Source organism: Oncorhynchus tshawytscha, linkage group LG23 (genome assembly GCF_018296145.1).
Source record: "Oncorhynchus tshawytscha isolate Ot180627B linkage group LG23, Otsh_v2.0, whole genome shotgun sequence".
Taxonomy (NCBI): Eukaryota; Metazoa; Chordata; class Actinopteri; order Salmoniformes; family Salmonidae; genus Oncorhynchus; species Oncorhynchus tshawytscha.
The window spans coordinates 27576407-27598126 of NC_056451.1; the positions used below are offsets into that span (position 1 = coordinate 27576407).

The 21720-nt window shown below is 46.7% G+C and overlaps 1 protein-coding gene across 3 annotated transcripts in view; it reads left to right on the plus strand.

The window, feature by feature from the left end:
- The window catches only part of LOC112235545 (integrin alpha-10-like), a 71610-nt gene that overhangs the window by 46337 nt on the left and 3553 nt on the right, over positions 1–21720 (plus strand). For all 3 annotated transcript variants that reach the window (XR_006079758.1, XR_006079757.1, XM_042305105.1), the window contains exons 8-28: positions 6181–6331; positions 11904–12069; positions 14127–14200; positions 14330–14474; positions 14810–14958; positions 15159–15302; positions 15746–15952; positions 16537–16667; positions 16810–16976; positions 17169–17311; positions 17693–17803; positions 17939–18024; positions 18279–18420; positions 18650–18742; positions 20137–20213; positions 20361–20450; positions 20531–20615; positions 20858–20971; positions 21060–21167; positions 21312–21425; positions 21521–21616. Coding sequence is in view for 1 of the 3 variants with exons in the window: in XM_042305105.1 (XP_042161039.1) it covers positions 6181–6331; positions 11904–12069; positions 14127–14200; positions 14330–14474; positions 14810–14958; positions 15159–15302; positions 15746–15952; positions 16537–16667; positions 16810–16976; positions 17169–17311; positions 17693–17803; positions 17939–18024; positions 18279–18420; positions 18650–18742; positions 20137–20213; positions 20361–20450; positions 20531–20615; positions 20858–20971; positions 21060–21167; positions 21312–21425; positions 21521–21616 (2593 nt within the window). In the remaining 2 variants the exon portion in view is untranslated. The remainder of the gene's footprint in view (positions 1–6180; positions 6332–11903; positions 12070–14126; positions 14201–14329; positions 14475–14809; positions 14959–15158; positions 15303–15745; positions 15953–16536; positions 16668–16809; positions 16977–17168; positions 17312–17692; positions 17804–17938; positions 18025–18278; positions 18421–18649; positions 18743–20136; positions 20214–20360; positions 20451–20530; positions 20616–20857; positions 20972–21059; positions 21168–21311; positions 21426–21520; positions 21617–21720) is intronic.

Here is a 21720-nt window from a genome sequence, read left to right on the forward strand (position 1 = left end):
TACTAGCGTCGGAGAAGTGATGGAGCTCATAACTCTGCACCTCCTTGAAACTTGATGGCCAGTAGCCTCGTTGGATCCTTACTTCAGACAAGTTTTGTAGACCTTGGAGCCAGAATTCCCACTGGGAACGTAGGTCATCTGGAAGGGGGGTCATCCCAGTCGATTTTGTCACGACACATCCGCTGCAAGATCTGCTTCCCTGCCAGGACAAAGGGTGCCACAAACCCAAACGGATCATATACAGAGGCTACTGTAGACAACACTCCTCTTCTTGTGAGTGGGCATTCCTTGACAACTACTCTAAACTGGAACTCGTCTGATGCGACACACCACAGTACAGAGACCATAGTTGGCGCAACCAGGAGATGAAGCTGCACCGAACAAGTGGACCTTCATACGATACACTGAGGGTTGAGACTCTAGATCTCCGTTCTCCCACCAAAGGAACCGTAGATAATCTTGGTCTTCTGCTGCTTTCCCATGAAACTGGTGGAACATGTGCTCTACGTCACACATGATTGCAACTGGACCCTTACAAAAACGACAAAGGACACCCAGCAATGTGTTTGTCAACTCTGGACCGGTAAGGAGATGGTCATTCAAGGACGTCTCTCGAAACTTAGCTGAGCAGTCAAAGACGACGCGTATCTTCCCAGGCTTTTGTGCGTGATAAACCCCATGGTGCGGGATGTACCATGCTGGATGCTTGTTAACTTCCTCTTTGGAGACCTTCTCAGCATCTCCACAAGCTATGGTCTCTTCCATGAATGCTGTGTAGTCCTTGTAGTACTGCTTGTCTCTCCTTAGCCTCCTTTCCAGGCACTTGAGACGGTGAACTGCACATGTTTTATTGTTCGGCAGGTTGGGTCTTTCTTCCTTAAACGGCAGCGGCATCTCATAATGTCCATTGTCCTTGCGTCTGATGCCCGCTTTCATTTTTGTCAGAAACCGGATATCCTCTTGAGATATGAGGTCCTCTTCTGCAGATCTCTCGTTGAAGTCAGATTCAAGCGTCTTGATAATGTCCAGTGCTGTGATTACCTCTCTTACACGTGTTCTACAAAGATAGTGTACTTGATTTGTGAGGTTGAAAGAAGATTGAAGGCTTGGCATCACCTGTCTAACGATGACTCACTCCAATAGCGTCGCCATAGTCGATACATGGATTTCCATAGCCGACTATGCTCCAGCCAAGATCTGTTCTCTGAGCAAAAGGCTGATTTCCCTTACCAGACACAATTTCTCTTGGAAGGAGAGCCTGGGAGCAGTTGTAGCCAATTAAGAGACCGACATCACAGCTCTGTTGAGGAGCAATCTCCTCTGCAATGTGTTCAAGATGAGACCATGCTCTTGCAGTCTCTGGAGTAGGAATATGATCTCTGTTTGCAGGAATAAACTCTCTTGAGTAGGTCGTTGGCAGAGGGATTTTCTTCTCCAAGTAAAACCCTCTAACCTGCAAACCAGACAGCTTCTGGCAGGGCACAATGGTATTCCTTGAAGCCATTGTAGAGCGTTTCAGTTGGACTGGCTCCTTCCTTGTATTGAGAGCCTTTGTTGTCTCTTCAAGGATAAAGGTGGTGTCGCTCTGGGTGTCAAGAAGTGCATACACAAGAACTTCACGATCTGGCTCACTTGTGGTTGACACCCATACTGGAATGATTGTGGAGGTGTGAGTGTTGTTAATGTCCCTTACGACTCTGTTAGATATGGCCTCACTTGACGCTCTTGTCCCCTTATCTCGTAGGGGCTCTGTCTTCCTATCCCTTAACCTTTCTTCGTGCAGGCAGGATGGATGCCTCCTCTGACATATCTCTGACCATGTGTTGCAAGTGTTCCTGTTATCACAATCTTTCGAGCGATGCCCAGGCCTTAAACAGCCAAAGCACAATTTATTCTCTTGAACAAACTTCTGTCGCTCTGCGGTGGGCTTATCCATGAACTTCCAGCATTTGTGGAGACTGTGACCTGACTTCTCACAGAAGACACAACTAGTAACAGTATCTTTCTCATCAGAGTTAGTTGCTAATACCCTTGCTCCGGGGTTTTGAATCCTTGGCGTCTTAAGTTTCCCATCTTCACTTGGTTTCAAAGCATGAAGGGATGTTACAGGATTGCAAGCAATCTTGGCTTCTCTCGTGAGAAACTTCACAAACTGACTGAAGCTAGGAAAGATCTCCGTTTCTTCTAAGATGTCTGTGACCTTTCTATTCCATCTTGAAGTTAGCCAATCTGGAAGTTTAGCGAGGATCTTTTGGTTTTCATTACAGTCATTAAGCACCTCCAGGCCCTTATTCTGAGACATAGCAGCTTCACAGCTGCGAAGAAAGTCTACAAGGTCTCTAAGTTCAAGACTGTCCTTGGATCCTATCATAGGCCATGCATTGAGCTTATCTCTGAAAGACTTGGCGATGAAGAATTTGTTTCTGTACCTTTCTTCAAGAATGGTCTAAGCAGCATGGTAGGCTGATTCTGTTCCTAACATAAAGTAACTTTTGATGGCTTTCTTGGCAGGCCCACCGACATATTTTCTTAAGTAATATAACTTCTCAGTTGCTGGTATGTTCTTCCTGTCTATCAGAGTCTGAAAAGAGACCTTCCAGTCAGTGTACGAGAGAGGCTCTCCATTGAATGTTACTGGTTCTGGTATGGGGAGGCGGCTTTCACTGATTGATTCCGCTAGTAACCTGAACATGGTCTTGGTGCCATCTTCTTGTTGTGTGCTTGTCACAACATGTTGTGGTGAGAGACTGTGAAATGAGCCACTTCTGTGCACGATTTCTTTCACAGATTTGCAGTTAGAGAGTAGTTCTCTCTTCTCGTCCTCTGAGTTTTCATCTTGCTCATACACTTGCATCCGCGCCTTGGCAGCATTTAGTTTCTTGAGCACTCCTAGGTGCTCTAACTCTCTATGCTTGTCTTCTAGCGTCCTTCGTCTGGCAGCATTTTCTACCTCTAACTTGACTCGCAGCCTAGCTTCTTCTAAGCTGCGTTTCACAGCCTCGACTTCTTGCTCCGCTGTCCTCTTCTTATCTTCATCTTCGAGTCTCTGAAGCTCTTCTAGTTGGCGTTCTTGCTTAACCATTACTTCTAAAGCTGCTTGGTTAGCAGCAACTTCCGCCGCAGCCTCTTGTCTCTTGACAGATGACACGCTTGAGCATCTGGAGTTGACCTTTGAATTGCTTTGAGACTGGGAGGAAGCACTTGAGGGCTGATAGTTAAGACTTGACTAATGTGAGAGTTCGGACATGCACAAGGAATTGCTGTCCTTCAAGTGCAGCTCTATCTGGTTACTTTGACCTTCTTCCCTGTCTTTTAAATGACACCTTACAGTCTTGATAATAGACATTGTAACTGCTTCACAAGTATCAACTCTGCGGCGTATATTGTTGTCGGGTATGTCGATTTGACGCAAATTTACATAGACAAGGTTTAGCTCTGTAGAGGTATGGCTAATCTTGTTTAAGAGGTCTTCTAGTAGATCTTCAGAGCAACAGGCTGTCAGTGACAATTTTGCTTCCTATACCAGAGCCTTCCACTTCTCATAGCTGACCCTGAAACGATGTTTGAGCTGTCTCCACCTTTCGTTGCGCAGTTCTCTGCCCTTTTCAGTTAACCTGCGGACCCTCTCACCTTTTCGTGGCTCATGTTGTGATGTCTCATTAGCAGCCTCTGTATCATCATTCGCTGGCAGCCATGACTCCACACCAGTCTGGGTCTCTTCCTGCTGCTCTGTTTGTTCTGATGAAGGCCTGAAGTTTGCGAGGTGTTGCAGCTGCTGCTCAACTTGACCCACCCCATCTCTATCAACTTTAGTGAAACTACCTCTTTCTGACATTCTAAATCAAATCAAATCAAATCTAGGTAAGGTTTGGATAAGTGAGTAGATAATTTATACTCCAATTCACTGTAATTTAAACCTTAGTACGTGGTATAAACATGTATAAGGCTTGAACAAACCCCTTCCCAAACAATTACACTATTAACTTACAGGTGAAAATAGAATTAATAGGTGTACGCTGACCCTTAATGTTTGTAACTATATATATATTTTTAGTAAGTATCAAATAATATTTTTCCAGTAATACACATACCAGTGATACATTAAGATAGAAAGAGCAAATGCATAATACCAGAGTCTTTATGAAATACACAACTATCTCCAGTCCTTACGAATTGTAATCTTAAAGTCTCTTATTAGCTGTTCACAAGGCTAGGACCACCTTCAAACACCTTGACTTGTACTTGCGTGTCTGACTTTCCTGTTAGTCTTGACCTTATGTTGCCTCACGATGCTTCCTTATGTGGAGATTTTCTTCTTAGTTTACAAGTAGGTGCAAAACTCTGATCTGGCAGATGACAGGGTCTACCAGGATTTGGGAATCTTGTAGACGTTTTACAGCTGGATGAGATTCTTCTTTCTCTCTTGCTCGTGAAGAGCATTGAGTTCTCACTGTAGCTCCCTTCAGTAACCACGAGCACAACCGTTCCTTGATTTTAACTGGCGGCTTTATTCTGTAGTTTTAGTCAGAATTATCACCTTCCGTGAGAACTATAAAGTAAATGAAAAATACAGTTAAGCACACTCTTACAACCTTATCTTACGAGTGACTTATTAGCTTGGTATAACTCTGAAGTGCTTACATACATAACAGTTTAACCGGCGTTATAACGGGTTCAGATTAAACACATGAATAAAGGAAAAAATACCTCATTGGCTGCTTATTACAGAAGGGAGGAAATCAAACTTCACACTTATTATTCCTGGCATGAATTCACACTTCATCCTAACATACACTCTTCAACCTTTATGATCTACACCCGATGACATGAAAACTTAGCTAACGCAGCGCAGGATTGCTTTCCCTCCAAAGGTGTGTTGCTATAATAAGGATCCCCGTTACAACAGTATTAGCTACGTAGTTCCGCTGGTATTATCATTTCCCCCGCACAGCGGACACGTAAACAATTCAAACAAAAGACAACGACATAACCTGTAAGTCTAACTGTCAGTTACAAAAGGTCTTACTCACGTTGGCTATGGAGAGCATGATCACACAGTCGCCCGGAACAGCTGATGCTCTCATGCATGTCTCAGTGTTGCTTGCCTCGAAGCGAGCATAGAAGTGATTTAGCTCATCTGGTAGGCTCGTGTCACTGGGCAGCTCGCGGCTGTGCTTCCCTTTGTAGTCTGTAATAGTTTGCAGGCCCTGCCACATCTGACGAGCGTCGGAGCCGGTGTAGTATGATTCAATCTTAGTCCTGTATTGGCACTTAGCTTGTTTGATGGTTCATCTGAGGGTATAGCAGGATTTCTTATAACCTTCCGGGTTAGAGTCCCGCACCTTGAAAGCGGCAGCTTTAACCTTTAGCTCAGTGAGAATGTTGCCTGTAATCCATGGCTTCTGGTTGGGGTATGTACGTACAGTCACTGTGGGGACGATGTCCTCGATGCACTTATTGATAAAGCCAGTGACTGATGTGGTGTACTCCTCAAGGCCATCGGAAGAATCCCATAACATATTCCAGTCTGTGCTAGCAAAACTGTCCTGTAGTTCAGCATCTGCTTCATTTGACCACTTTCTTTTATAGACTGAGTCACTGGTGCTTCCTGCTTTAATTTTAGCTGGTAAGCCGGAATCAGGAGTATAGAATTGTGGTCATATTTGTCAAATGGAGGGCGAGGGAGAGCTTTGTACGCGTCTCTGTGTGTGGAATAAAGGTGATCTAGAATTTTTTCCCCTCTGGTTGCGCATTTAACATGCTGATAGAAATTAGGTCAAATGGATTTAAGTTTCCCTGCATAAAAGTCCCAGGCCACTAGGAACGCTGCCTCTGGGTGAGCGGTTTCCTGTTTGCTTATTTCCTGATACAGCTGACTGAGTGAGGTCTTAGTGCCTGTCTGTGGTGGTACATAAACAGCCACGAAAAAAATAGATGAAAACTCTCTTGGCAAATAGTGTGGTCTACAGCTTGTCATGAGATACTCTACTTCAGGCCATGATGTTTCAGATCCAACTCTAGAACAATATTTGTGTTTTATTGTGGTTTGGTTCAGGGCAACAGAACAAGAATGTACATGTAAGCAGTTTGGGTCTTGAACCAGTATGTGCTGTTTTAACATGCTGACAACAGCACTGTGATATTTACCTAATAAAGTTCTTTATATCTGTCTTTGTCCAGTACGGAGGCATTCAGCCCTGAGCGGGGGGCGAGGGAGGGGGCCACCAAGGTCATGATCGTGGTGACGGACGGAGAGTCACATGATGGGGAGGAGCTACCGGACGCTCTGGAGGAGTGTGAGAAGAGAAACATCACCAGATATGCCATCGCTGTGAGTACACACGCACACACACACACACACACACACACACACACACACACACACACACACACACAGAGAGAGAGAGACGCATGCACGCACACACACACACTGTTTCATAGAACACATGAATGCGGCATGCCTGCTACACCACAAAACTCACTAACCAATATGGCAGACAGTCTCACCAACCAACCCCACTCCTGAAATAGCTGTATTGAAACAGCTTTTCCACCATACCACCTCACATACCCTGCATAACGTGAGAGCTAGCCATCCTGCCCATTCAGCCTCAAACTGGCCTGAAATAATGCCTGTGGTTTTTAAAATAGCCCCAGCAAATGACTAACTGAACCCTTCTGGCTCCTTAAAATAACCCAGTGGGTAACAACAGCTATGTCTTCCTGCCCCACCCTAACACACACACACACAGACACACACATGCACACACACCATCAGTGTCTCGAGTGATGTGGTTTTGGTGGTGTGGTAGAACAGACTCCAGTGGCTGAGTAGTCGGAGACTCTTCCCCAGCCCACAATATAAACACTGTGACCTGCAGGGCCACAGTCACCAGAGGAACCACAATATAAACACTGTGACCTGCAGAGCCACTGTCACCAGAGGAACCACAATATAAACACTGGGACCTGCAGAGCCACTGTCACCAGAGGAACCACAATATAAACACTGGGACCTACAGGGCCACTGTCACCAGAGGAACCACAATATAAACACTGGGACCTGCAGAGCCACTGTCACCAGAAGAACCACAATATAAACACTGGGACCTACAGGGCCACTGTCACCAGAGGAACCACAATATAAACACTGGGACCTGCAGGGCCACTGTCACCAGAGGAACCACAATATAAAGACTGTGACCTGCAGGGCCACTGTCACCAGAGGATCCACAATATAAACACTGGGACCTGCAGGGCCACTGTCACCAGAAGAACCACAATATAAACACTGGGACCTGCAGGGCCACTGTCACCAGAGGAACCACAATATAAACACTGGGACCTGCAGAGCCACAGTCACCAGAAGAACCACAATATAAACACTGGGACCTGCAGAGCCATAGTCACCAGAGGAACCACAATATAAACACTGGGACCTGCAGAGCCACTGTCACCAGAGGAACCACAATATAAACACTGGGACTTGCAGGGCCACTGTCACCAGAGGAACCACAATATAAACACTGTGACCTGCAGGGCCACTGTCACCAGAGGAACCACAATATAAACACTGGGACCTGCAGAGCCACTGTCACCAGAGGAACCACAATATAAACACTGGGACCTGCAGAGCCACTGTCACCAGAGGAACCACAATATAAACACTGGGACCTGCAGAGCCACAGTCACCAGAGGAACCACAATATAAACACTGGGGCCTGCAGTGCCACTGTCAGAGAGACAGTGGGACTGAGAGAGAGAGAGAGAGAGAGAGAGAGAGAGAGAGAGAGAGAGAGACTGGGGGACAGAGAGAAAGAGAGACGGGTGGACTGAGAGAGAGAGAGACTGGGGGACTGAGAGAGAGAGAGGGGCAGAGAGAGAGAGAGAGAGAGACGGGGGGACTGAGAGAGAGAGAGAGATGGGGGGGACTGAGAGAGAGAGACAGGTGGACTGAGAGAGAGAGAGAGAGAGAGAGAGGGAGACAGGTGGACTGAGAGAGAGAGAGACAGGTGGACTGAGAGAGAGAGACAGCGGACTGAGAGAGAGAGAGAGAGAGAGAGACGGGGGGACTGAGAGAGAGAGAGAGAGAGAGACTGCACTTCCTAACCTCCTGCCAAATGTATGACCATATTAGAGAGACATATTTCCCTCAGATTACACAGATCCACAAAGAATTCGAAAACAAATCCAATTTTGATAAAATCCCATATCTACTGGGTGAAATTCCACAGTGTGCCATCAGAGCAGCAATATTTGTGACCTGTTGCCACAAGAAAAGGGCAACCAGTGAAGAACAAACACCCTTGTAAATACAACCCATATTTATGCTTATTTATTTTCCTTGACCATTTGTACATTGTTACAACACTGTATATATAATATGACATTTGTAATGTCTTTATTGTTTTGAACCTTCTGTATGTATAATGTTTACTGTTAATTTTTATTGTTTATTTCACTTTTGTATATTATCTACCTCACTTGCTTTGGCAATGTTAACATATGTTTCCCATGCCAATAAAGCCCCTTGAATTGAATTGAATTGAGAGAGAGAGAGAGAGAGAGAGAGAGAGAGAGAGAGAGAGAGAGAGAGAGAGAGAGAGAGAGAGAGAGAGAGAGAGAGAGAGAGAGAGAGAGAGAGAGAGAGAGAGAGAGAGAGAGAGAGGGGGGACTTCCACAAAGCTGTGAACAATCTGAGAGACAAGGCAAGAAGGGCCTTCTATGTCATCAAAAGGAACATGTAAAAAAAAATGTAACATACTAATTAGGATCTGGCTAAAAATACTTGAATCATTTACAGGACCCATTGCCCTTTATGGTTGTGAGGTCTGGGGTCCGGTCACCAACCAAGAATTCACAAAATGGGACAAACACCAAATTGAGACTCTGCATGCAGAATTCTGCAAAAATATATTTTGTGTACAACCTAAAACACCAAATAATGCATGCAGAGCAGAATTAGGCCGATACCCACTAATTATCCAAATCCAGAAAAGAGCTGTTAAATTCTACAACCACCTAAAAGGAAGCGATTCCCAAACCATTGATAACAAAGCCATCACCTACAGAGAAATTAACCTGGAGAAGAGTCCCCTAAGCAAGCTGGTCCTGGGTCCTGGGTTCTGTTCACAAACACAAACACACCCCACAGAGCACCAGGACAGCAACACAATTAGACCCAACCAAATCATGAGAAAACAAAAAGATAATTACTTTACACATTGGAAAGAATTTACAAAAAAACAGAGATAACTCGAATGCTATTTGAGTACACAGTGGCAGAATACCTGACCACTGTGACTGACCCAAACTTAAGGAAAGCTTTGACTATGTCCAGACTCAGTGAGCATAGCATTTAGACAAACTCTCATATATGTTTGGTGAAATACCACAGTGTGCATCACAGTAGCAAGATTTGTGACCTGTTGCCAAAAAAAGGGCAACCAGTGAAGAACAAGCACCATTGTAAATACAACCCATATTTATGTTTATTTATTTTCTCTGTAAACATATGTTTCGCACACCAATAAAACCCCTTAAATTAAATGGAATTGAAGAGAGAGCGAGAGAGAGAGAGAGAGAGAGAGAGAGAGAGAGAATCTCCAGGGTCTTGATGCTGAAACGTGGTTTCACTGTGACGGCTGCAATGTTTTGATGTTGTTGCTCTCTGTCCTGCTGCCAGTGTGTGTAGGACAGAAAACAGCCCTTTGGGGAGAGCAGAGCAACAAGCTCTCTAAAATAACAGCCTGAGTCGTGTTTTATACATCAGCCTGCCTGCCTGCCGACTCACACAGAATTTATAGTCAACAAGAGGAGGGGTCAAAGGGGGTGTGTTTGCCTGTTTGCGAGTTTGTTTGTGTGCATGTGCCTGTGCAACTGTGTGTATACATGTGCATATACATTTGCAGTAGCTATAACTTCACTGTATGTTTTGAATAGTTAACAAGCTACCTCCCACTGTCTGTATTTCTGTCCTCCCTCTCCGTTCGTGACTCTGAGGACAAACCAGCAGCAGCTGGCAAGACCAACGGAATTTCTCTGCTTCTATAATATCTCCATGTATACATTTATAGTGTAGGATTCCTTCACATTAAACCCTCCCTCCACCTTCCTTCCTTCCTTCCTTCCTTCCTTCCTTCCTTCCTTCCTTCCTTCCTTCCTTCCTTCCTTCCTTCCTTCCTTCCTTCCTTCCTTCCTTCCTTCCTTCCTTCCTTTCTTCCTTCCTTGCTTCCTTCCTTCCTTGCTTCCTCCATCCCTCCCTCCCTTCATCCCTCGATCCCTCCTTCCCTCTCTCCCTCCCTCCCTTCATCCATCCCTCGATCCCTCCCTCCCTTCCTCCTTCCCTCTCTCCCTTCCTCTCTTCATCCATCCCTCCATCCCCACCTTCCTCCTTCCCTCTCTCCCTCCCTCCCTCCCTTCATCCCTCCCTCCCTTCCTCCATCCCTCCCTCCATTCCTCCTTCCTTCCTTCTCTCTCTTCCTCCCTCCCTTCCGCCATCTCTCCCCCCTCCATTCCTCCATCCCTCCTTCCCTCCCTCCCTCCCCTTTGAAAACAGAGAATTTCCTTATTTAAGATGGCAGCCAGAGTGACAGGGAAGGATTGTTGGGATTGGGTTTCTGGGGAGGAATGTGCTCCTTACTGCAGTGTTTAGGCTATTCTGTATTACAGACTACTAACTGTAGCTGTAACTATAGCCTCCTCACACTAGAGAACCTTACCACACCAGTCATCTCTCTCCCCCTGTCTGGACCAATTCTTTCATTTCACAGTTTGCTAGAGCAGTATTTCCCAAACATTTTAGCTGACTCCATTTTTAGACAACCTCTTAGTTAGAACCCTACGTACATGATCTGTTTTTTGTCTTTTAAGGGTTGTCTCTCTGTGGTTGTCCTTGATTCAGGTTATGTCCTCTACTGTACTGTACGGGGTTGGTGTTGGCAGCTCTCTCTCTGTCCTCTCAGATTGTCCTGACTCAGTAATATCTCTCCCTCTATATAAATGTTCTCTGTCCCTGTGAAACATGGAGGAGTTATTGGCGGAAGACGTAGAGAATATGTCTGTTAATGTTATCTCTCGCTCTACCTTTCACTTTTTCTGTCCCTTACATTTAACCCCTTTTTTCTCTCCCTTTTGTTTTTCTACCCTTCCCTTTAACCCCTTTCTCCCTCCCGCTTTATCTCTCCCTCCTCTCTTTCCTCATCCCTCTCTCTCTCCCTCGCCCTTTCTCTCCCCCCTCGCTTTCCTCATCCCTTTCTCTCTCCCTCCCGCTTTATCTCTCCCTCCTCTCTTTCCTCATCCTCTCTCTCTCCCTCCCGCTTTCTCTCCCCCTCTCTTTCCTCATCCCTCTCTCTCTCCCTCGCCCTTTCTCTCCCCCTCGCTTTCCTCATCCCTTTCTCTCTCCCTCCCGCTTTATCTCTCCCCCTCTCTTTCCTCATCCCTCTCTCTCGCCCTCGCCCTTTCTCTCCCCCTCGCTTTCCTCATCCCTTTCTCTCTCCCTCCCGCTTTATCTTCCCCCTCTCTTTCCTCATCCCTTTCTCTCTCCCTTCCCCTTTATCTCTCCCCCTCTCCTTCCTCATCCCTTTCTCTCTCCCTTCCCCTTTCTCTCCCCCTCTCTTTCCTCATCCCTTTCTTTCTCCCTCCCCTTTATCTCTCCCCCTCTCTTTCCTCATCCCTCTCTCTCTCCCTCGCCCTTTATCTCTCCCCCTCCCCCTCATCCCTTTCTCTCCTCCTTTATCTCTCCCCCTCTCTTTTCTCATCCCTTTCCTCTCCCCCTTTATCTCTCCCCCTCTCTTTCCTCATCCCTTTCTCTCTCCCTCCCCCTTTATCTCTCCCGTCTCTTTTCTCATCCCTTTCTCTCTCCCTCCCCGTCTCTTTTCTCATCCCTTTCTCTCTCCCTCCAGGTATTGGGTCACTACATCCGCAGGCAGCAGGACCCAGAGACGTTTATCAGTGAGATCAAGTACATTGCCAGCGACCCTGACGACAAATACTTTTTCAACGTGACTGACGAGGCGGCGCTCAACGACATCGTAGATGCACTAGGAGACCGCATCTTCACTCTAGAGGGTGAGATGGAGAGAGGAAGAGGAAGGGGGGGGGGGAGAGGTGAAAGTGCTGGAAAGAGAAAGGAGGGTAAAGGGTGTCTGTGTTCTGGAGACAGGGAGGGACTGCTTTCTTATTTAACCAGGGAGAAAGTTAGAAGAGAGAGGGATGTTACTCTCTTTCAATTGAGAAAGAGGCAAAAAAGGGGGAATGGTGCCACATTTAATCCCAGATGGAATGAAAGAGGAAGGGATGAATAGATGCCACTACCTTGAAAAGGAAAGAAGGGCGCAAGCAGCTATCACAACACTTACAGGAACAAGGGAGGAAATTATGCCACCCTGAAGTCTGTAGGGAGCGAGGGAGGAAGGAAGTGGAGGATATGAGAGGAGGATGAGGGAGGTAGATTCTATATACCAGCTGGGTTCTTGAGTGAGGAGGGAGAGAGAGGGCACTAACCTGTGGCATCTAGATAGTGGCAGATTGGGGAGGGGAAGGAAGGGAGGGAATGTATGGAGTAAAGGTGAAAGGGAGATAGAAGTAAAAGAACAGTATTTGAATTGAGAGTGAGTATTCATGTGTCAGAGTGGGCAGCACAGGATGCCACGTTTAGTCTCATCACGGTATTCATGTGTCAGAGTGGGCAGCACAGGATGTCATGTTTAGTCCCATCACGGTATTCATGTGTCAGAGTGGGCAGCACAGGATGCCACGTTTAGTCTCATCACGGTATTCATGTGTCAGAGTGGGCAGCACAGGATGCCACGTTTAGTCTCATCACGGTATTCATGTGTCAGAGTGGGCAGCACAGGATGCCACGTTTAGTCTCATCACGGTATTCATGTGTCAGAGTGGGCAGCACAGGATGCCATGTTTAGGGTATTCATGTGTTGGGCAGCATAGGATGCCCGTTTAGTCTCATCACGGTATTCATGTGTCAGAGTGGGCAGCACAGGATGCCATGTTTAGTCTCATCACGGTATTCATGTGTCAGAGTGGGCAGCACAGGATGCCACGTTTAGTCTCATCACGGTATTCATGTGTCAGAGTGGGCAGCACAGGATGCCACGTTTAGTCTCATCACGGTATTCATGTGTCAGAGTGGGCAGCACAGGATGCCACGTTTAGTCTCATCACGGTATTCATGTGTCAGAGTGGGCAGCACAGGATGCCATGTTTAGTCCCATCACGGTATTCATGTGTCAGAGTGGGCAGCACAGGATGCCACGTTTAGTCTCATCACGGTATTCATGTGTCAGAGTGGGCAGCACAGGATGCCACGTTTAGTCTCATCACGGTATTCATGTGTCAGAGTGGGCAGCACAGGATGCCATGTTTAGTCCCATCACGGTATTCATTTGTCAGCCACCTGGCACTGGCAGAACAAACATTAACCAAACATTCAACTAAACTTCCTCTGAGAGTTAGGTTTTTTATTTATTTTTATTTATCCGTTATTTTACCAGGTAAGTTGACTGAGAACACGTTCTCATTTGCATCAACGACCTGGGGAATAGTTACAGGGGAGAGGAGGGAGATTAATGAGGCAATTGTAAACTGGGGATTATTAGGTGACCGTGATGGTTTGAGGGTCATATTGGGAATTTAGCCAGGACACCGGGGTTAACACCCCTACTCTTATGATAAGTGCCATGGGATCTTTAATGACCTCAGTGAGTCAGGACACCCGTTTAACGTCCCATCCGAAAGACAGCACCCTACACAGGGCAGTGTCCCCAATCACTGCCCTGGAGTATTGGGATATTTTTTTTTAGACAAGAGGAAAGAGTGCCTCCTACTGGCCCTCCAACACCACAGGGTAAACCTGTTCTGCTTTCACCTCAGCAGAGGTCCCATTAGCCCCTCACTCAGTCACTGAACCCCCACACCACACAGATATGTGGTTGGGCACAGAAACATGAGAGGGTGAGACTCATGACTTTAATAAAATCATTTTTGAATGACATGACACGAAATAATAGCAGAGAGCTCTGCTCAACTAGATTTTTGTGTTGGATACTACAGAAAATGTGCTAGAAAGGTTTGTTAAACGTTGTTTTGATGTTTCTGTTTCGTCACAGGGACGCTGGGGTACAACGAGAGCTCCTTCAAGTTTGAGATGTCCCAGATTGGCTTCTCCACACACGTTCTCGATGTGAGTCCACCATGTGTGTGTGTGTGTAGTGTGCAAGCATGCGAGTGCGCGTGTCATGTCATTGTCTTGCATTTCTGATCTGTCATTGTACTGTATGTTTATCCCCCCGCTCCCATGCGTGTGTTTCAGGATGGCATCCTGTTTGGGATGGTGGGGGCGTATGACTGGGACGGAGGGGTGCTGAAGGAGGGTGCTAAGGGCCGCATCATGCCCACCAGAGAGGCCTTTGAGTCAGAGTTCCCCCAGGAGCTCAAGAACCATGCTGCCTATCTGGGTGACTTAACTTACTTACGTTACACTATGTACACTTTACATTACACCGTTTTACACATAATACTACTAAATGTATCACTGTTTTACACATAATACTACTCAACTTATCACTGTTTTACACATAATACTACTAAATGTATCACTGTTTTACACAATACTACTAAACTTACCACTGTTTTACACATAATACTACTAAATTTATCACGGATTTACACAATCATTTTTGTTTCCATACCTAATGTGTCTCCAGGCATCTGTATGACCTGTGAGATATTTGAATCTGATGCAAGTGGTATGTAATTTGTGGATCTGATTAAAGTATTTGTGTGTGTTTAGGCTACACAGTGTCGTCAGTGATAGTGGGAGACTGGAGGAGGCTGTATGTGGCTGGAGCTCCCAGGTTCAAACACAAAGGAAAGGTCATTCTGTTTGAACTGAGCGACAATGGAGATGTCAACATTGCACAGGCCCTCAATGGAGAACAGGTAGCTAGTGTGTGTGTGTGTATATACCTCATTGGATGTATCTATCAATCAAACTCTCACTCACCCCAACCCCCGTCTCTCTCTGTCTCTCTCTCTCTGTCTCTCTCTCTCTCTCTCTCTCTCTCTCTCTCTCTCTCTCTCTCTCTCTCTCTCTCTCTCTCTCTCTCTCTCTCTCTCTCTCTCTCTCTCTCTGTCTGTAGATTGGGTCGTACTATGGCAGTGAGGTGTGTGGGTTGGACGTGGACCAGGATGGCATTACTGATGTTCTGCTGGTGGCAGCACCCATGTACCTGGGCCCTGGCAACAAGGAGGCAGGCAGAGTCTACATCTACTCCCTCAGTGGGGTGAGACAGGGGGGAGTAGTGGGGAAGGACTGAGCTGGTGTCAGAAAGAGGGGGAGGGGGGTGAGAGATGGGCGAAGGGGGAGATAGAGTTAAGGGAGGGGAAAGGGGTTGAGGATATTAAGAAGAGGAATGGCTGGGAGCTGCTGACTCTCTCTCTCTACTCTGCCTGTCTTTATCTCTCTCTACTCTGCCTGTCTTTATCTCTCCCTACTCTGCCTGTCTCTGTCTCTGTCTCTCTCTCTCTCTCTCTCTCTCTCTCTCTCTCTCTCTCTACTCTGCCTGTCTTTATCTCTCTCTACTCTGTGTCTCTCTCTCTCCACTCTGCCTCTCTCTCTGTCTCTCTCCATTTCTCTTTCTCTCCTCCCTCTTGCTCTCTCTCTCTCTCTCTCTCTCTCTCCCCCTCTCTCTCTCTCTCTCTCTCTCTCTCTCTCTCTCTCTTTCAGGAGGAGGTGTTTGTGTCTAACGGTACTCTGAAGGCAGAGGATAGGTTCCAGGATGCTAGGTTTGGCTACGCCCTGGCCTCCGCCCCAGACCTCAACCATGACGGGTACACTGACCTGCTGGTGGGGGCACCCCTAGAGGACGGACACAATGGGGCCATATACATCTACCACGGCCAGGGCATACACATCATCCACAATTACAAACAGGTAGACATACACATCATCCACAACTACAAACAGGTAGACATACACATCATCCACAACTACAAACAGGTAGACATACACATCATCCACAACTACAAACAGGTAGACATACACATCATCCACAATTACAAACAGGTAGACATACACATCATCCACAACTACAAACAGGTAGACATACACATCATCCACAATTACAAACAGGTAGACATACACATCATCCACAACTACAAACAGGTAGACATACACATCATCCACAACTACAAACAGGTAGACATACACATCATCCACAACTACAAACAGGTAGACACACACATCATCCACAACTACAAACAGGTAGATATACACATCATCCACAACTACAAACAGGTAGATATACACATCATCCACAACTACAAACAGGTAGAGAAAGAAGTGTCACCAGAAGTATAGGTGGAGTCCATCTCTGTGAAAAGGAAAGTGAAGATTTGTTTTTAAAGTGATATCATTCTTCGCTGTAGTATTTCCATTGACCTCATTCTATGTCTCTCTCCTCCACTTCTCTACCCTCATCTCTCCACCTCCTTGCTCACCTCTCCTTCTCCTTGTAGCGTATCGCAGGGTCGTCCCTGTCCCCCTCTCTGCAGTATTTTGGGCGCAGTGTGAGTGCCAGATTAGACCTGGATGGAGATGGTCTGTTAGACCTGGCTGTGGGGGCCCAGGGCAGTGCTGTACTACTCAGGTAAGAAAGGAGGGATGAGGGGAGGTGGAGGAATGAAGAGGAGGGGAGGGATAAATTGTCAGACTTGGTTGTGGAGTATTTTTTTTAAATGTGATGATGATCGTCATCATTGAATGATCAATTCTCCCTCCCCTCTCTCCAGTTCTCGTAGTATAGTCCAGATCAACATGAGTCTGTCCTTCCAGCCCCACTCCATCAACGTCATCCAGAAGACGTGTCAGAGAGGAGGGAGGGAGTCTGCCTGTCTCAACGCTACAGCCTGCTTCCTGGCTCTGTCCCGTTCCCCTGGAACTCACAGCAGCAGCTTCGGTAAGGGAGAGGGAGGGGAGAGAGGGAGGGGCAGGGACTGGAGAGAGTAAGGGAGAGGGAGGGGAGAGAGGGAGGGGCAGGGACTGGAGAGAGTAAGGGAGAGGGAGGGGGAGAGAGGGAGGGAGGGAGTCCGCCTGTTAGATTTGATAGATTTGTTATCAACACTAACATCCCCTTCTCCCTCCTCCTCAGATCTGTCGGTGGTGGCCATGTTGGATGAGAGAAAGTTGACAGCGAGGGCGTTGTTTGACGACAGCAACCAGAGACAGACACAGCTGGGGGTCAGAGTTCACACAGGACAGACCGTCTGCCACAACCTGCCCTTCCATGTGTTTGTGAGTATGACACACACCAGAGCTCAGCTGGTATGGTACTTGCAGCACCAGGATAGTGGGTTCAATTCCTAGGACCAAACAGCGACCACACATACTTAAAAAAAAAGTATGTACGCATGACTGTAAGCCGCTTTGGATAAAAGCCTCTGCTAAATGGCATATACACACACACACGCACACACTACACAACTAACATACACACATGCCCTGACACAAACACACAACCAACATGTACACGCTACTGCCACAACCTGCCCTTCCATATGTCACACACAATGCCAAAACACACATCTGCACACATCCTTCACCCCGACCGACACACACAATCTACATGCTGAAACATGATATTGACCTCTAACCCTTTGTCTCTGTCTGTGATAGGACACAGCAGACTACATCCGTCCAATCAGCTTCTCCCTGCGCTTTAAGATCAACGACACAGAGAGCGGCCCAGTGCTGGACGAAGGCTGGCCCACCACCTTCAAGAGATCGGTCAGTGTGTGGGGTGTGTGTGGGGTGCTCGTAGCATCCTGGCCAAATTGTATGATGTAAATTACTGTTACTGTACGTTATCTACAGTATTACTCTGGCACCTCCATTTCAAATACTGTACCTTGATGTCTCCAGATTGCGTTCTTCAAAGACTGTGGTGAGGATGATGTGTGTGTCACTGATCTGGTGCTGCAGGCTCATATGGACATCTCTGGGACAAGGTACATCTCACACACACAAACACACACGAACACATGTGCACACACACATGCATGGACACACACGTATAGACACACACACCTGATCAAAAATGTTCCTCTCTTTTTGTGTCCAGTCAACACTCAATCAGCCAAACAATTACTAAGTCAAGCGTTCCTGTTGTATTCATGTATTAATGTTTGTAGTTGTTGTATTAATGTTGTGTAGTAGTCGTGTAGTAGTTGTATGAATGTCTGAATGTAACTCCTCTCTGCAGACAGCAGCCCTATGTGATCCGTAGCCCTCGCAGACGTCTGGCTGTAGAAGTCCAGCTGCAGAACAGACTGGAGAACGCCTACAACACCAGCCTGACACTGCACTACTCACGCAACCTCCACTTCTCTAGTCTCAGTATACGGGTACGAAACACACACACACCACACACCACACAGACACACACACACACACACACACACACACACACACACACACACACACACACACACACACACACACACACACACACACACACATTACACACAGATTTACAACATGAACCTGACAATTTTATTCTCCTCCCCCTTGTCTCTCTTCCTCCCTCCCTTTCGATGTCTCCATCCCTATCTCTCTCTCCTTCTCTCTCTCTAGGAGGATACCCAGTTGAAAATTGAGTGTTCATCTCTCAGTTCCAACAGTCATTCCTGTAATGTCAGCTATCCTGTGTTCCGCTCCCACTCCAAGGTCTGTCTGTCTGGCATCAAATACAATGACCAGAAATATAAACACAACATGTTAAGTGTTGGTCCCATGTTTCATGAGCTGAAATAAAAGATCCCAGAAATCTTCCATACGCACAAAAAGCGTGTTTTTCTCAAATGTTGTTTACATCCCTGTTAGTGAGCATTTCTCCTTTGCCAAGATAATCCATCCACCTGACAGGTGTGGCATATCAAAAAGATGATTAAACGGCATGATCATTACACAGGTGCACCTTGTGCTGGGGACAATAAAAGGCCACTCTAAAATGTGCAGTTTTGTCAAACAACACAATGCCACAGATGTCTCAGGTTTTGAGGGAGCGTGCAATTAGCATGCTGGATGCAGGAATGTCACCAGTGCTGTTGCCAAAGAATTGAATGTTAATTTCTCTACCATAAGCTGCCTCCAACGTCGTTTTAGAGAATTTGGCAGTACGTCCAACCGGCCTCACAATCGCAGACTACGTGTAACCACACCAGCTCAGGACCTCCACATCCGGCCTCTTCACCAGCGGGATCGTCTGAGACCAGCCACCCAGACAGCTGATGAAACTGTGGGTTTGCACAACTGAAGAATTTCTGCACAAACTGTCAGAAACCGTCTCAGGGAAGCTCATTTGTGTGCTTGCCGTCCTCACCAGGGTCTTGAATTGATTGCAGTTTGGCGTTGTAATCGACTTCAGTGGGCAAATGCTCACCTTCCTGGCCACTGGCACGCTGGAGAAGTGTGCTCTTCACAGATGAATCCCGGTTTCAGCTGTACCGGGCAGATGTCAGACATATGGAGTCGGGTAGGTGAGTGGTTTGCTGACGTCAACGTTGTGAACAGAGTGCCCCATAGTGGGGGTAGGGTTATGGTATGGGCAGGCATAATCTACAGACAACAAATACAATGGCATTTTATGGATGATAATTTGAATGCACCGATGTACTGTGACGAGATCCTGAGGCCCATTGTCTTGCCATCCACCGCCATCACCTCATGTTTCAGCATGATAATGCACGGCCCCATGTCGCAAGGATCTGTACACAATTCTTGGAAGCTGAAAATGTCCCAGTTCTTCCATGGCCTGCAAACTCACCAGACATGTCACCCATTGAGTATGTTTGGGATGCTCTGGGTCAACGTGTACGACAGCGTGTTCCAGTTCCTTCCAATATCCAGTAACTTTGCAGAGCCATTGAAGAGGAGTGGGACAACATTCCACAGGTCACAATCAACACCCTGATCATCTATATGTGAAGGAGATGTGTCTCACTGCATGAGGCAAATGGAAAAATCTTAGAAATTGTTTCATGGTGCGTTCATATATTTGTTCAGTGTAGTTCTGATACCACAAACTCAATCCCCCCCACCTCTTATCTTCTCTCTGTCAGGTGAACTTCATGTTAGAGTTTGAGTTCAGCTGTACGTCTCTGCTCAGTAAAGTCCAGATGAAACTCACAGTTGCCAGGTAACTCATTATAATCCTATGGAGGAATGTAAAGGGATTCCTATTGGGAGCTTCTAGAAATTAACCTGAAATTCAGAGACAGAAGTACTGTGTGTTTGTCTTGTCATGTGTCTGTCATATACATCTCTGTGTTCCTGGTTCCCATAGTGACAGTGTGGAGAGAGAGGCTACGTTGGGAGACAACAGTGTTCAGCTCCAGACTGTGGTTCAGTACGAACCTGACCTCTTCATCACCAGGTTAGACTCTCTCTAGCTCTCTCTCGGTCTCTCGGTCTCTCTCTCTCTCTCATTCCCTGTATCTCTACCTTTCTTTGTAGTGACTCCAATCTGAACCGTTATGAGGTCCACCCAACCAGAACCATATCAGAGGCAATAGGACCAGAGTTCTACACACACTTCAGGGTAAGCAGTGCACACACAATATATCTGTTTCCTTAATATCCTTACTGCACAATCACACACATAACCATACATACTGTCTTACACACACACACACACACACACACACACACACACACACACACACACACACACACACACACACACACACACACACACACACACACACACACACACACACACACACACACACACACACACACACACACACACACACACCTCAGACTAATGTGTTCTGTGTGTAGCTGCAGAACCTGGGCTGTTACAGTGTGAGTAACCTGGAGTTGAGACTGAGCCTGCCCTCTGTAGCAGCTGGAGACAGAGTCTTCATGGCTGTTACTGAGGTCTTCTCTTACAACGTGAGTACTAACCCTCTCCCACTACTGTTGGAATAAACAGTTATTGTCATTTCTCTCTGGTTCTGAACTGTGACCTTTATGATGTCAGGTGACAGGGGTGAACTGCAGTGTAGACAGTGACGTGTCCCAGCTGAAGGACAGACAGAGAGATGTACGACCACTACATCCTGAAGACATGCAACAGACTGACCTACTGGTGAGAACAGACAGACACATATACACTGATGCACGCACATACATGCACACACAAATACCCACGAACAAGATGATCTCATTCACAATCCTAACTAGCTATATAGTGTATTTACAGTTGTAACATGTTTCTATGTGCGGTGTGTAGAACTGCAGCAGGTCGTGGTGTGTGGAGGTGGTGTGTGAGGTACAGCAGCTGCATCGAGGACAGACTGCTCTCATACGAGTCAGCCGCAGGGTCCACGACAACTTCTTCAGACAGGTACGAAGTTTCTCTCTCTCTCACACACACACACACACACACACACAGCTCTAACTATAAAAACACTCACTCTGACTTTGTGTCTCTGTCACCAGGCTAAGTTTAAGGTGGTGAGGATAGTGAGTGCCTATCGTCTGGCTGCTCAGGAATCTAACCTGGTCACTCTGGGGAGTGGCGCCATCTGGAGGGAGGTGAGAGAATAGCAGGATTAACACTAATAGTGGAGGACTGGTTTAGCCTTGTCTGTGCCTGACTCATTTACATCCAGATAGAGGAAGCTGCCATAGGGTGATGA